This window comes from Nerophis ophidion, linkage group LG09, assembly GCF_033978795.1.
Source record: "Nerophis ophidion isolate RoL-2023_Sa linkage group LG09, RoL_Noph_v1.0, whole genome shotgun sequence".
Classification (NCBI taxonomy): domain Eukaryota; kingdom Metazoa; phylum Chordata; class Actinopteri; order Syngnathiformes; family Syngnathidae; genus Nerophis; species Nerophis ophidion.
Genome location: NC_084619.1, coordinates 47857135 through 47870071, shown reverse-complemented (window position 1 = coordinate 47870071; position 12937 = coordinate 47857135). Strand labels below are relative to the sequence as shown.

The 12937-nt window shown below is 43.1% G+C and overlaps 1 protein-coding gene across 3 annotated transcripts in view; it reads left to right on the top strand.

Annotated features, from left to right (window-relative positions):
• Nucleotides 1-12937, top strand: part of birc6 (baculoviral IAP repeat containing 6) — a 191471-nt gene that overhangs the window by 163495 nt on the left and 15039 nt on the right. For all 3 annotated transcript variants that reach the window (XM_061911095.1, XM_061911094.1, XM_061911093.1), the window contains 2 exons: nucleotides 8790-8867; nucleotides 12092-12280. In XM_061911095.1, the coding sequence (XP_061767079.1) occupies nucleotides 8790-8867; nucleotides 12092-12280 (267 nt within the window). The remainder of the gene's footprint in view (nucleotides 1-8789; nucleotides 8868-12091; nucleotides 12281-12937) is intronic.

Sequence of the window (12937 nt, the reverse complement as noted above, 5' to 3'; positions counted from 1 at the left end):
TGAAGGTTTTTACACTTTGAACATAGTATAAAGTGCTATACAGTATTGTATAACAAACATAACAAGGGTGATGGATCAGCTTTGTCTTTATTTTCACAAGCTAAAACAACAAGCTGAACTGTCCTGTATTAGCTGCTCTGCCAACATGTACACACACAGAAAAAACCCTTTGGTGAAATTATCACAAATCCTTAACTTTAACAACCATATAGGTACAATAATAAACTTTTTGAAAATTAAGGTACATGAACATTAGCAAAGGAGAAGCTGATTACAAAGAAGCACCACCAGAGGTTGGGGGAGGGGCTGTGTGTGTGGGTCTTGAAAAAGGGCCCGCTAAACGAGTGTAGCTGTTCTCCGCTGTTAAATATTTTGCCTTGGCATCACTTTCTAGAAAAGTCCGATCTTATCACAATTAAAACTTACTGTGGTACGAAGCCTGCTTTGTCGACTTATGTACTTGTGAGCGCCAATAATGTACTCCTCACAAATAGTTTTTTTGTAAATTCTCAGCGATTCCCTCCGTTTTTTCACTCTAGTCTGTTGTCTTTTTCGGACTCATATTGAGTCAGCAAAATGGACAAAACTCGTCAAAGGTGTAAAAAAGCTGAGAAGTGACTGTAGTGCAAAGTTTTTCACCTTTTTTTGAGCTAAGGCACATTTTTTGCCTTGAAAAAATTTGGAGGCACACCACCAGCAGAAGTAATTAAAAAAACGAAACTCAGTTGACAGTAAAAAGTCGTTGTCGCAATTGTTGGATATGACTTTAAACCATAAACAAGCATGCATCACTATAGCTCTTGTCTCAAAGTAGGTGGTGTACTGTCACCACCTGTCACATCACATCACATCATGACTTATTTGGAGTGTTTTGCTGTTTTCCTATGTGTGGTGGTTTACTTCTTGTCTTGCGCTCCTATTTTGGTGGCTTTTTCTCTTTTTTTGGTATTTTACTGTAGCAGTTACATGTCTTCCTTTGAGCGATATTTCCCGCATTACTTTATTTGAGCAATCCTTCTTTGTGGGCACATTGTTGATTGTCATGTCATGTTCGGATGTACACTGTGGAAGCCGTCTTTGCTCCACAGTAAGTCTTTGCTGTCGTCCAGCATTCTATTTTTGTATACTTTGTAGCCAGTTCAGCATAGCCTTCCCTAAACATCAATGCCTTTTCTTAGGGGCACTCAACTTTTGTTTATTTGTGGTTTAAGCATTAGACACCTTTTTACCTGCATGCTGCCTACCGTTGTTTTCGACATCTACAAAGCAATTAGCTACTTGCTGCCACCTACTGATATGGAAGAGTATCACACGGTTACTCTACTGAGCTCTAGACAGCAAAGACACTAAACAACAACACATAATTTGCAGACTATAATTACTGGTTTGCAAAAAATATTGTAACCCAAATAGGTGAAATTAGATAATCTCTCACTGCACATTAGTGTGCCGCGGCACAGTGGTTGAAAAACACTGCTGTGGTGTACTAAGTAGTAAGTGACGTGAAGGATGAAATGTTCGTACACAGACACACAGTTCACACACTAAGGGTGTCATAAATCAAGGTTCTACTATATTTTGTTAAGCAAGATAACAATGTATAGACCTGTGAAAGTATTCAATAACTTCTGATGAGATCTAACGCTATTTAGAAAATAGAATAAAATAAACCAATTGTCTTTGGCAGGGTAGGGTACCCCCCCAATATAAACATAGGTAAACATTGTGTTAGAATATACTAACTGTATTCACTGTATGTACTGGATCATAAGAAGTGCTGTTTGTAGTGATGGGTCAAACGGAACAGTAGCATCGATGCGTTATGAAACACAAGGAGGGAAAAAATAAGTGACAGATACAGCTGCTGTGTTGTTTGACTGTGAAGAGCCAAACTTATTTCGGCTCATGAGCAACAGCTCGTACTGAAAAAAGTCAGGAGTGGTGTGCCGGCCCGCGTTTAACATCGTTTTTGTCGCTATAATCGATCGAAATAGAACTAATTAAACTGTAAAATTCCAAAGAATGAGGATAATTTTAAACTTAGTCCCAAATAATATAAATGTTATTCAGTTGTGGTTGTACTTACAAACGTTAAGTCTTTGCATACAATGGACATTGTCACCATTTACTGTAAATTTGTGGAAGACACAGGTTATCATATCCAGAGTTGAACTTCGGTTAATAAAAAAAAAAGATGAAAAAGGTAACTTGCTTGAATTTTCATGATATAGCAAAACATCTCAAGGCTTTTCCAGGTCTGCAACACACGCTCTTTTAAAACTTGACATTTGGAATTTGACATTCCAATTCTTTGCTGTAGCTGTAGCCTCGGCTGCTTCGCTTTTCCATTTAGGGGGGGTCAAGGTGCCGCAGCGCACCATCTGCTGCACCTCATTAGGCAGCTGCCGACAGTCCACATGTATTTTTGTAATAGGTCTAGACAGCTGCTAGAAGAAATACCCAGGGCTTCCCACAGCTTCTGCAAGGCTGGTAGCCAGTTAGCAGATGGGGAAGGGATGGTTTATTACGTGTAGAGGAGTTTGTGTGTCCCAATGATCCTAGGAGCTATGTTGTCCGGGGGCATAAAGCCCCCCTGGTAGGGTCTCCCAAGGGAAACAGGTTCTAGGTGAGGGATCAGACAAAGAGCAGCTCGAAGACCTCTATGAAGAAGACAAAACATGGACCCAGATTTCCCTCGCCCGGACGCGGGTCACCGGGGCCCCCCTCTGGAGCCAGGCCCGGAGGTGGGGCACGATGGCGAGCGCCTGGTGGCCGGGCCTGTTCCCATGGGGCCCGGCCGGGCACAGCCTGAAGAGGCAACGTGGGTCACCCCTCCAATGGGCTCACCACCCATAGCAGGGGCCATGGAGGTCGGGTGCAATGTGAGCTGGGCGGCAGCCGAAGGCAGGGCACTTGGCGGTCCAATCCTCGGCTACAGAAGCTAGCTCTTGGGACGTGGAACGTCACCTCACTGGGGGGGAAAGAGCCTGAGCTAGTGCGCGAAGTGGAGAAGTTCCGGCTGGATATAGTCGGACTCACTTCGACGCACAGCAAGGGCTCTGGAACCACTTCTCTCGAGAAGGACTGGACCCTCTTCCACTCTAGCGTTGCCAGCAGTGAGAGGCGACGGGCTGGGGTGGCAATTCTGGTTGCCCCCCGGGTTAAAGCCTGCACGTTGGAGTTCAACCCAGTGGACGAAAGGGTAGCCTCCCTCCGCCTTCGGGTGGGGGGACGGTTCCTGACTCTTGTTTGTGCTTACGCACCAAACAGCAGTTCAGAGTACCCACCCTTTTTGGGTACACTCGAGGGAGTACTGGAAAGTGCTCCCCCGGGTGATTCCCTTGTCCTACTGGGGGACTTCAACGCTCATGTTGGCAACGACAGTGAAACCTGGAGAGGCGTGATTGGGAAGAATGGCCGCCCGGATCTGAACTCGAGTGGTGTTTTGTTATTGGACTTTTGTGCTCGTCACAATTTGTCCATTACAAACACCATGTTCAAACATAAGGGTGTCCATATGTGCACTTGGCACCAGGACACCCTAGGCCGCAGTTCCATGATCGACTTTGTAGTTGTGTCATCGGATTTGCGGCCTTATGTCTTGGACACTCGGGTGAAGAGAGGGGCGGAGCTTTCTACCGATCACCACCTGGTGGTGAGTTGGCTGCGATGGTGGGGGAGGATGCCGGACCGACCTGGCAGGCCCAAACGCTTTGTGAGGGTCTGCTGGGAACGTCTGGCAGAGTCTCCTGTCAGAGAAAGTTTCAATTCCCACCTCCGGAAGAACTTCGAACATGTCACGAGGGAGGTGCTGGACATTGAGTCTGAGTGGACCATGTTCCGCACCTCTATTGTCGAGGCGGCTGATCGGAGCTGTGGCCGCAAGGTAATTGGTGCCTGTCGGGGCGGCAATCCTAAAATCCCCTGGTGGACACCAGCGGTGAGGGATGCCGTCAAGATGAAGAAGGAGTCCTATCGGGTCCTTTTGGCTCATAGGACTCCGGAGGCAGTGGACAGGTACCGAGAGGCCAAGCGGTGTGCGGCTTCAGCGGTCGCTGAGGCAAAAACTCGGACATGGGAGGAGTTCGGGGAAGCCATGGAAAACGACTTCCGGACGGCTTCGAAGCGATTCTGGACCATCGTCCGCCGCCTCAGGAAGGGGAAGCAGTGCAGTATCAACACCGTGTATGGTGCGGATGGTGTTCTGCTGACCTCAACTGCGGATGTTGTGGATAGGTGGAAGGAATACTTCGAAGACCTCCTCAATCCCACCAACACGTCTTCCTATGAGGAAGCAGTGCCTGGGGAATCTGTGGTGGACTCTCCTATTTCTGGGGCTGAGGTTGCTGAGGTAGTTAAAAACCTCCTCGGTGGCAAAGCCCCAGGGGTGGCTGAGATCCGCCCGGAGTTCCTTAAGGCTCTGGATGCTGTGGGGCTGTCTTGGTTGACAAGACTCTTCAGCATCGCGTGGACATCGGGGGCGGTACCTCTGGATTGGCAGACCGGGGTGGTGGTTCCTCTCTTTAAGAAGGGGGACCGGAGGGTGTGTTCCAACTATCGTGGGATCACACTCCTCAGCCTTCCCGGTAAGGTTTATTCAGGTGTACTGGAGAGGAGGCTACGCCGGATAGTCGAACCTCGGATTCAGGAGCAACAGTGTGGTTTTCGTCCTGGTCGTGGAACTGTGGACCAGCTCTATACTCTCGGCAGGGTTCTTGAGGGTGCATGGGAGTTTGCCCAACCAGTCTACATGTGCTTTGTGGACTTGGAGAAGGCATTCGACCGTGTCCCTCGGGAAGTCCTGTGGGGAGTGCTCAGAGAGTATGGGGTATCGGACTGTGTTATTGTGGCGGTCCGCTCCCTGTACGATCAGTGCCAGAGCTTGGTCCGCATTGCCGGCAGTAAGTCGAACACATTTCCAGTGAGGGTTGGACTCCGCCAAGGCTGTCCTTTGTCACCGATTCTGTTCATAACTTATATGGACAGAATTTCTAGGCGCAGTCAAGGCGTTGAGGGGTTCCGGTTTGGTGACCGCAGGATTAGGTCTCTGCTTTTTGCAGATGATGTGGTCCTGATGGCTTCATCTGACCGGGATCTTCAGCTCTCACTGGATCGGTTTGCAGCCGAGTGTGAAGCGACCGGAATGAGAATCAGCACCTCCAATTCCGAGTCCATGGTTCTCGCCCGGAAAAGGGTGGAGTGCCATCTCCGGGTTGGGGAGACCCTTCCCCAAGTGGAGGAGTTCAAGTACCTAGGAGTCTTGTTAACAAGTGAGGGAAGAGTGGATCGTGAGATCGACAGGCGGATCGGTGCGGCGTCTTCAGTAATGCGGACGTTGTACCGATCCGTTGTGGTGAAGAAGGAGCTGAGCCGTAAGGCAAAGCTCTCAATTTACCGGTCGATCTACGTTCCCACCCTCACCTATGGTCATGAGCTTTGGGTCATGACCGAAAGGATAAGATCACGGGTCCAAGCGGCCGAAATGAGTTTCCTCCGCCGGGTGGCGGGGCTCTCCCTTAGAGATAGGGTGAGAAGCTCTGCATTCCGGGAGGAACTCAAAGTAAAGCCGCTGCTCCTCCACATCGAGAGGAGCCAGATGAGGTGGTTCGGGCATCTGGTCAGGATGCCACCCGAACGCCTCCCTAGGGAGGTGTTTAGGGCACGTCCAATCGGTAGGAGGCCACGGGGAAGACCCAGGACACGTTGGGAAGACTATGTCTCCCGGCTGGCCAGGGAACGCCTCGGGATCCCCCGGGAAGAGCTAGACGAAGTGGCTGGGGAAAGGGAAGTCTGGGTTTCCCTGCTTAGGCTGTTGCCCCCGCGACCCGACCTCGGATAAGCGGAAGAAGATGGATGGATGGAAGATGGTGATGCAGCAGCCTTGGCGTTACTATAGATAGCGATTTTAAACTTGACAAACAAGTCAATGGCGTTTTTAAAATCATGTTTTTATCATCTTCGTCTTTTAGTAAAGGTAAAACTGTTTTTATCTTTTAACCTTTTTGAACAAGTCGTGCATGGTTTTATTTCAAGTCGCCTGGACTACTGCAATGCACTTTATGCTGGCATTAGCCAAAAAGCTCTCTCCCGGTTGAAGTTAGTCCAGAACGCAGCAGCACGACTTTTAACAGGAGCCAGGAAACACCAGCCTACAACCCCAATCCTTGAGAGTTTGCACTGGCTCCATGTTCATTTTAGAATTGATTTTAAAACCTTACTGTTTTTTTTTTTAAAGCTTTACATGGACTGGCACCTCATTATATCTCGGACTTCATCCAAACTTACAATCCTGCGTGCGGTCTGAGGTCCGAGAGCCAGCTCCAGCTCGTTGTGCCCAAGACCAGACTTAAAACTAGGGGAGACAAGGCCTTCTCTGTGGTCAGCCCTAAGCTCTGGAACACTCTGCCCCTCCATATTTGAACTGCTCCCACAGTGGAGTGTTTTAAGTCTCGTCTTAAGACCCATTTTTATTCTGTGGCTTTTAACACTACGTGAGTTGTGTGGTCCTCTGTTGTCCTCTGTGTTTTTAAAATTTTGATTTCTATTTACTGTTTTATTGGTTTTACCCTTTAAAATCGTTTTAATCATATTTTATATTGTTTTCATATTGGTTTAATACGTATTTATTTTTTATTTTTTGTTTTTATTCAGTCATTGGTGGAACTCAGGATAGTATTTGAATATTGTTTTTAATATTGTTGTGCAGCACTTTGCAAACATTTTGTTGTTTAAATGTGCTATATAAATAAAGTGGATTGGATCATGAAAAGCTTGTTGCTGAAGGTTGTAAAACTTACTTATCCTGTTTTAGTCTTCAACAATATTTATCTTCCTTTACATCCCTTGGTGGAGCAAAGTTGTTTTAAATTAAATGAATACATGCTGTGCACAGGACTGGCTTGAATTGTTCAATTGGTTCTGTGACGGAGGTCATAATCCAAAACACTTGTATGTCAAGTCATTGTTCCCAATTGAAATCGCTTAAAATCAATTTAATTTGTGCTTTGCCCCCCAAAACATCACAATTTTAACATGTAACTACATGCATTTTGAATAGAGAAACACACATTTAGGTAATAAGTATTGTTTGAAATCCATCCATCCATCCATTTGCTACCGCTTATTCCCTTTGGGGTCGCGGGGGGCGCCGGTGCCTATCTCAGCTACAATCAGGCGGAAGGCGGGTCACATCCTGGACAAGTCGCCAACTCATCGTTTGAAATCCAATACATTAAATGTAGTACAAACAAGTAGAGTAGTTTTATGAAGTAATATAATAATGTACAGCATTTAGAGTAGACTTCCATGGTGTCTCCTTCCATCTGTTTCTCCGTCAAACACACCATCAGCAGCTTATTCAGAATCAGAATAGTTTTATTGCCACTGTTTGAGAACGGGTTCACAACCTAGGAAATTTTCTTGGTACAATCGTGCAACATGAAACACATATAACACAAATTTTCTATTTAGATATAATTTTGACGTCATTACCTGTCGTTTTTGACTCATTCTGCTCCTGAATGGTGCAGACTAGCAGGGCTACACTCCAACTGCTTCACCAAGTTAGCTAGCTACACACACTTATTATTCTTTCTTTTTTTAATTCAATGAATAACATGCACATCTTCTCAGTATTGTCCTTCACACTCAATTTCTTTCTTCCCATTCTTGGAAAAACAAAGTTATGTCTATAGCGATAGGCCACTGTTAGCAAGAAGAACCAGATGGTTTTGTTGGAACTTATGAAGCTGAACATGACATTAACTGCATTTGATACTCATAACCTGAATTTTTCCTTGGCACCTAAAACATAACAATTACCGAGAAACAGCTTGAATTTCAAAAGACTCGGCACTCGTAAGCAGAGGGTACCACTGTACTGCAAATTTTTGTATCAATCCAGGACTAAGTAAATGTACCGTACCACATATATATATATATATATATATATGTACACACACACAGTGGGGCAAAAAGTATTTAGTCAGCCACCGATTGTGCAAGTTCTCCCACTTAAAATGATGACAGGTCTGTAATTTTCATCATAGGTACACTTCAACTTTGAGAGACAGAATGTGAAAAAAAAATCCAGGAATTCACATTGTAGGAATTTTAAAGAATTTATTTGTAAATTATGGTGGAAAATAAGTATTTGGTCAACCATTCAAAGCTCTCACTGATGGATGGATGTTTTGGCTCAAAATCTCTCGATACATGGTTCCATTCATTCTTTCCTTAACACGGATCAATCGTCCTGTCCCCTTACTAGAAAAACAGCCCCAAAGCATGATGTTTCCACCCCCATGCTTCACAGTAGGTTTGGTGTTCTTGGGATTTAACTCCGTATTCTTCTTCTTCCAAACAAGACGAGTTGAGTTTATACCAAAATGGATACATGGATGATACAGCAGAGGATTGGGAGAATGTCATGTGGTCAGATGAAACCAAAATATTACTTTTTGGTATAAACTCAACTCGTCGTGTTTAACCAAATGAGGTTTTTTATTCTACCATGTTAAACATTGTCTGAAACCAATAAATCATAAACATAACCTTTGGCATTGATACCATTGATATTCGGATTGATCCTTCCAAACCTAATGTATGTAAAGGAGACATTTTTGAGGCATTTTCAAAGTTGACCACTGATTTCTGTATAATATAATGAATCAATCACGTTCATTCACATCCAAAGTGTTTTATCTTAAATAAGTACTCAAAGAATTGTTTGGCTACAAATATTGTGGTGTGATTTGTTAATTGTTTGTCTTTTTTTTTTTTTTTATCAGGTATGCTTAAGTATACTCAACACGTGGCATGGAAGACCAGAGGAAAAGTGGAATCCACAGACCTCAAGCTTTCTACAGGTGAGCTCAGCACCCATTATGATAATATATCTGAATAGATGAACAGGTTAGATTACATCCCCATGCTGTCATTTCACTGCCAGCAGCTACGGTATGTAGTCCTCTATTTCAGTCACTGCTGATGTGCCGCTTTGACTCCATTGCAGCCTACACTGGTCTGCAGTTGAAGGTGAATGTAGGTTTGGTGGTGGCCACTCTCTGCTCTCAGTTCATTTAATTGTGTTGTTGAATTAGGGCTGGGCGATATGGCCTTTTTTTAATATCGCAATATTTTTAGGCCATATCGCGATATACGATAAATATTACGATATTTTGCTTTGGCCTTGAATGAACACTTGATGCATATAATCACAGCAAAATGATGATTATATGTGTATACATAAAAATTTCTTCTTCATACTGCATTCACAAATGCTACTTTTAAAGTTTCATGCAGAGAGGGAAATCACAACTAAGTGAATTGACCAAAAGTGTATTTATTAAAGTTATTAAGCAATTGCACAAACATTCAAGTCATTTCCAAAACATAAAGTGCAAGATTGTCAGAGACATTTAAGTGTCAAATAAAAATGAGCTGCATAATAGGAAATCAAATGGTATTTGTCCTTCACTATGTGGTAGGTTACGACGAACGTTATGAAATTCTCTTCATTCTCTAGCGAGTGACTTTTCAAATGATGCTTCATATTAGCATTAATGCTACTTTTTATAGCAACGCTTTTGCCCCACACTTGACAAAATACGGTTGTCTGTTCAACATATTCCCACTTGAAGCCGAACCACCGCCAGACGATGGATCCCCTGCTGTTTTTATTGGGAATTAAGTCTTCCTACATTTGTTACCAGATCCGCACCTTCTTTCTCTCGTATTCCCACTCGTACATCACATACGTATACGGATACGTTTGTGACGTATGACGTGACAGTATGTGACGTACGTAAGAATGTGCGCCTGCTTGTCTGTGAGGAGAGACAGGAAAGAGTGAGAAGAGCCTGAAGTGTAATGCCTGCAGCTAAAAGCAACTGCGTGAGAACGTATACTCGAATATTACGATATAGTCATTTTCTATATCGCACAGAGACAAACTTGCGATATATCTTATATATCGATATATCTCCCAGCCCTATGTTGAATAAACTCACTCATGTGCTGAGAGCAATGCACAGAGTGAAGCGTTGTATACCCTGACTGAAAGTGACAGGGAAGTTATCGGGTTTGTTTTCATTTATTGTTTGATTAATTGATAACTGAATCGAATACTTAGTAAGGTAACCCCACTTTTTAAGAATTGTTGTTCGGCTGTTACAGTTGTTGTTTTGCACCACAATAAAGTGAAACCATTTTTTTGGCATGCCCTGCTTTAGAGCAGTGGTCCCCAACCACCGGGCCGCAGAATAATTTTTTATCAATTTATTTTTTTTATGTTTTATTCAATCAACATAAGAAACACAAGATACACTTACAATTAGTGCACCAACCCAAAAACCTCCCTTTTTCTTGACAAAAACCTTCCTTTTTCATGGCAAAGAAAAAAAAAAATCCCGCCGGGCCGCAGGACAAATTATCAAGCGTTGTTGGGCGGTCCGCAGCTACAAAAAGGTTGGGGACCACTGCTTTAGAGGGTAAACACTTTGGATTCAGCACCATCCTTCCTGCTTAGCCTGCAGAGGTGAAACAACCTGAACTGTCCAAATGCGACCAATTTAATACTCTGAGAGAGTAAGATGTACAACTTTCAAGGGAAACTGAGCCTCTTTTTAGAACGTGGCCTATTGTTCAAAATCCTTATGAGAAACAAGAACACACATGCATATTTATTTATTTTATTTTTTTTGCATTCTAATTTGTAATAACCGACTCCTTTTAGGTGGCTAGCAATACAGCTAATTAGAGCAATCCATTCAGCCTCTAAGTCCCTTTAAAAATGCACCCAAAATCTGCATTTTGTTCCGTAACCTGTATAATAACCAAGCTATAGCAAAAAAAATTTTGTAGGAGCGAACTCTGGGTTACTGTAACACATCGACTTGCTCACAGGGACACTCAAACTGCTACGGCGTTAGCTAGCTTCTGTTTCAGCAGCTGAATCGCTTTTGAGTTCGTAATGGACAACTCAATGTGGTAGAACAGCACTTTGTGCTGAGAAAATAAACAATCATATTAGAGTATCAGTAAAATAGTAGCCCACGTTTTGTTCTGTTTGTTCACAAAGAGCTCGACAGTGTATGTAGTTGTGATAACAAGCATAATGTGCCACATCTATTGTGATCGATTATAGTTACTCAATGGACAGTTGTCCTTTCGGTCAGGCTGGCAATGTTTCCTGTTGATTTTGGGTAGGTGGAAAAAAGTTTCTACCACTGCAGGGTTTTTTAGCGCTAACAGTTTGTCTTTTCTTTTTTATTTGAATAGTGTCTTTGCCAGATACAAGAAGCCTTTCCATCAATAATAATAGTGTGTGCCACTCAGCGCAGCAGAAGCTCTCCATTTCTGTTGGCATAGCTTGGCAATCTCCACATTTACAATGCAAATTCATGCCGGTCTTCACTCTCTCGGTTTCCATCTGCGCCAACGTTTGACCCTCTCTTTGTGCTCACTTCTATAACCAGCAGTTTATCTTTTGTATATTCAGTTTCAAAAAGATAGGATTGTGAATCCTTATTTGTCCAAATTAATGATCCTCGTCATCTATTACAAAGTCTGCCATGATTGGTATTACTGGTAGAACACACATTTGTTGATGGGAGTAGGTATGGGTACTGAAATCAATGCGCCCAGGAAAAGACTTCTGGAAATACTTAAAATGACCTAATACGGTAACTATATATATGACGAATTGTTATAAATGCATTTGTTACTACATCGTATGTATACTTCAAAGCGTGTTATAAAAAACGTTGGGCTTTGAAGGCTCCATCGCTGACCCATATCAGCTACGATGTTAGTAGCATCTTGCAGGCTTTTTTTGATCTGTAGATTCCTAAAAAAAACAAAGAAACAAATGTGTTCCCGTCTTGAAAAAATTATCGTGTATAATTGTCAGAATTCCCCTCAAAAAGTGTAGTTCCCCTTTAAGGTTATAGTTGTCCTAAGTGATTGGCTATATAAGTAAACATTGATTGATTGATTGATTTAAGTGGTATGCGGCTGTGTATGTTTTCTGCCTATGAATATCATGTTTATGACCTTTTCCCATCTTTTTTCATTTACTGTCGTCCTGCAGGTGCTAGTGTCCGTTCAGTCCCTTATCTTGGTGGCCGAGCCCTACTTTAATGAGCCAGGATATGAGCGCTCACGTGGGACACCCAGTGGCACCCAGAGTTCACGAGAATACGATGGCAACATACGGCAGGCCAGCGTGAAATGGGCCATGCTGGAACAGATGCGCAACCCGTCACCGTGCTTCAAAGAGGTAAGATCACCAAAACTCTTGACAATCAATGTTTAAATTTAATTGGCCGTAAATTCAAAGTGGTCAGCTATCATGCAAAATGGCTGCTTTAACCCCAAGATCCTGGTGTATATTTTGCCACACAATCAAAATTATTTTGACAGCAAGTCAATAAGAAGTAGCATAAACATTAAGAGGTGTAACAAAACGCATTGTTTCTGCCACATTATTTTTAAAATGTGCTTGTGTTTGTCTTGTAACCCATTCAGCCCCAATTTAAATTGTTTTTTGAAGAACAAAAAGCTGTAATGAATCAAGCAAATGTATAAATAGTGATACTAATAATTAGGGTTGTCCCAATACATGTTATTCACTTCCGATACGACACCAATATTGGAGCCTTGGCTATTGGCCGATACCAATATTGATCTGATATGATATCAGCTAGAGTCATATATACTTTTATTATTTTGTAGTGTGGAATGTTAGAAAATGTTTAAACAGGCAAAATGTGTTAGAACAATGGTAGGTGAGAAAAACACTAATCTATTTATTATTAACCGCTTGGAATGGACTGATGCTGTCGAGTTGGACTGATGCTGTCGAGTAGTAATTTTTTTTTTGGTGACACCTAGTGACGTTTGTTTCTGGATATTTTCTTATACACTTCTTCCTTGA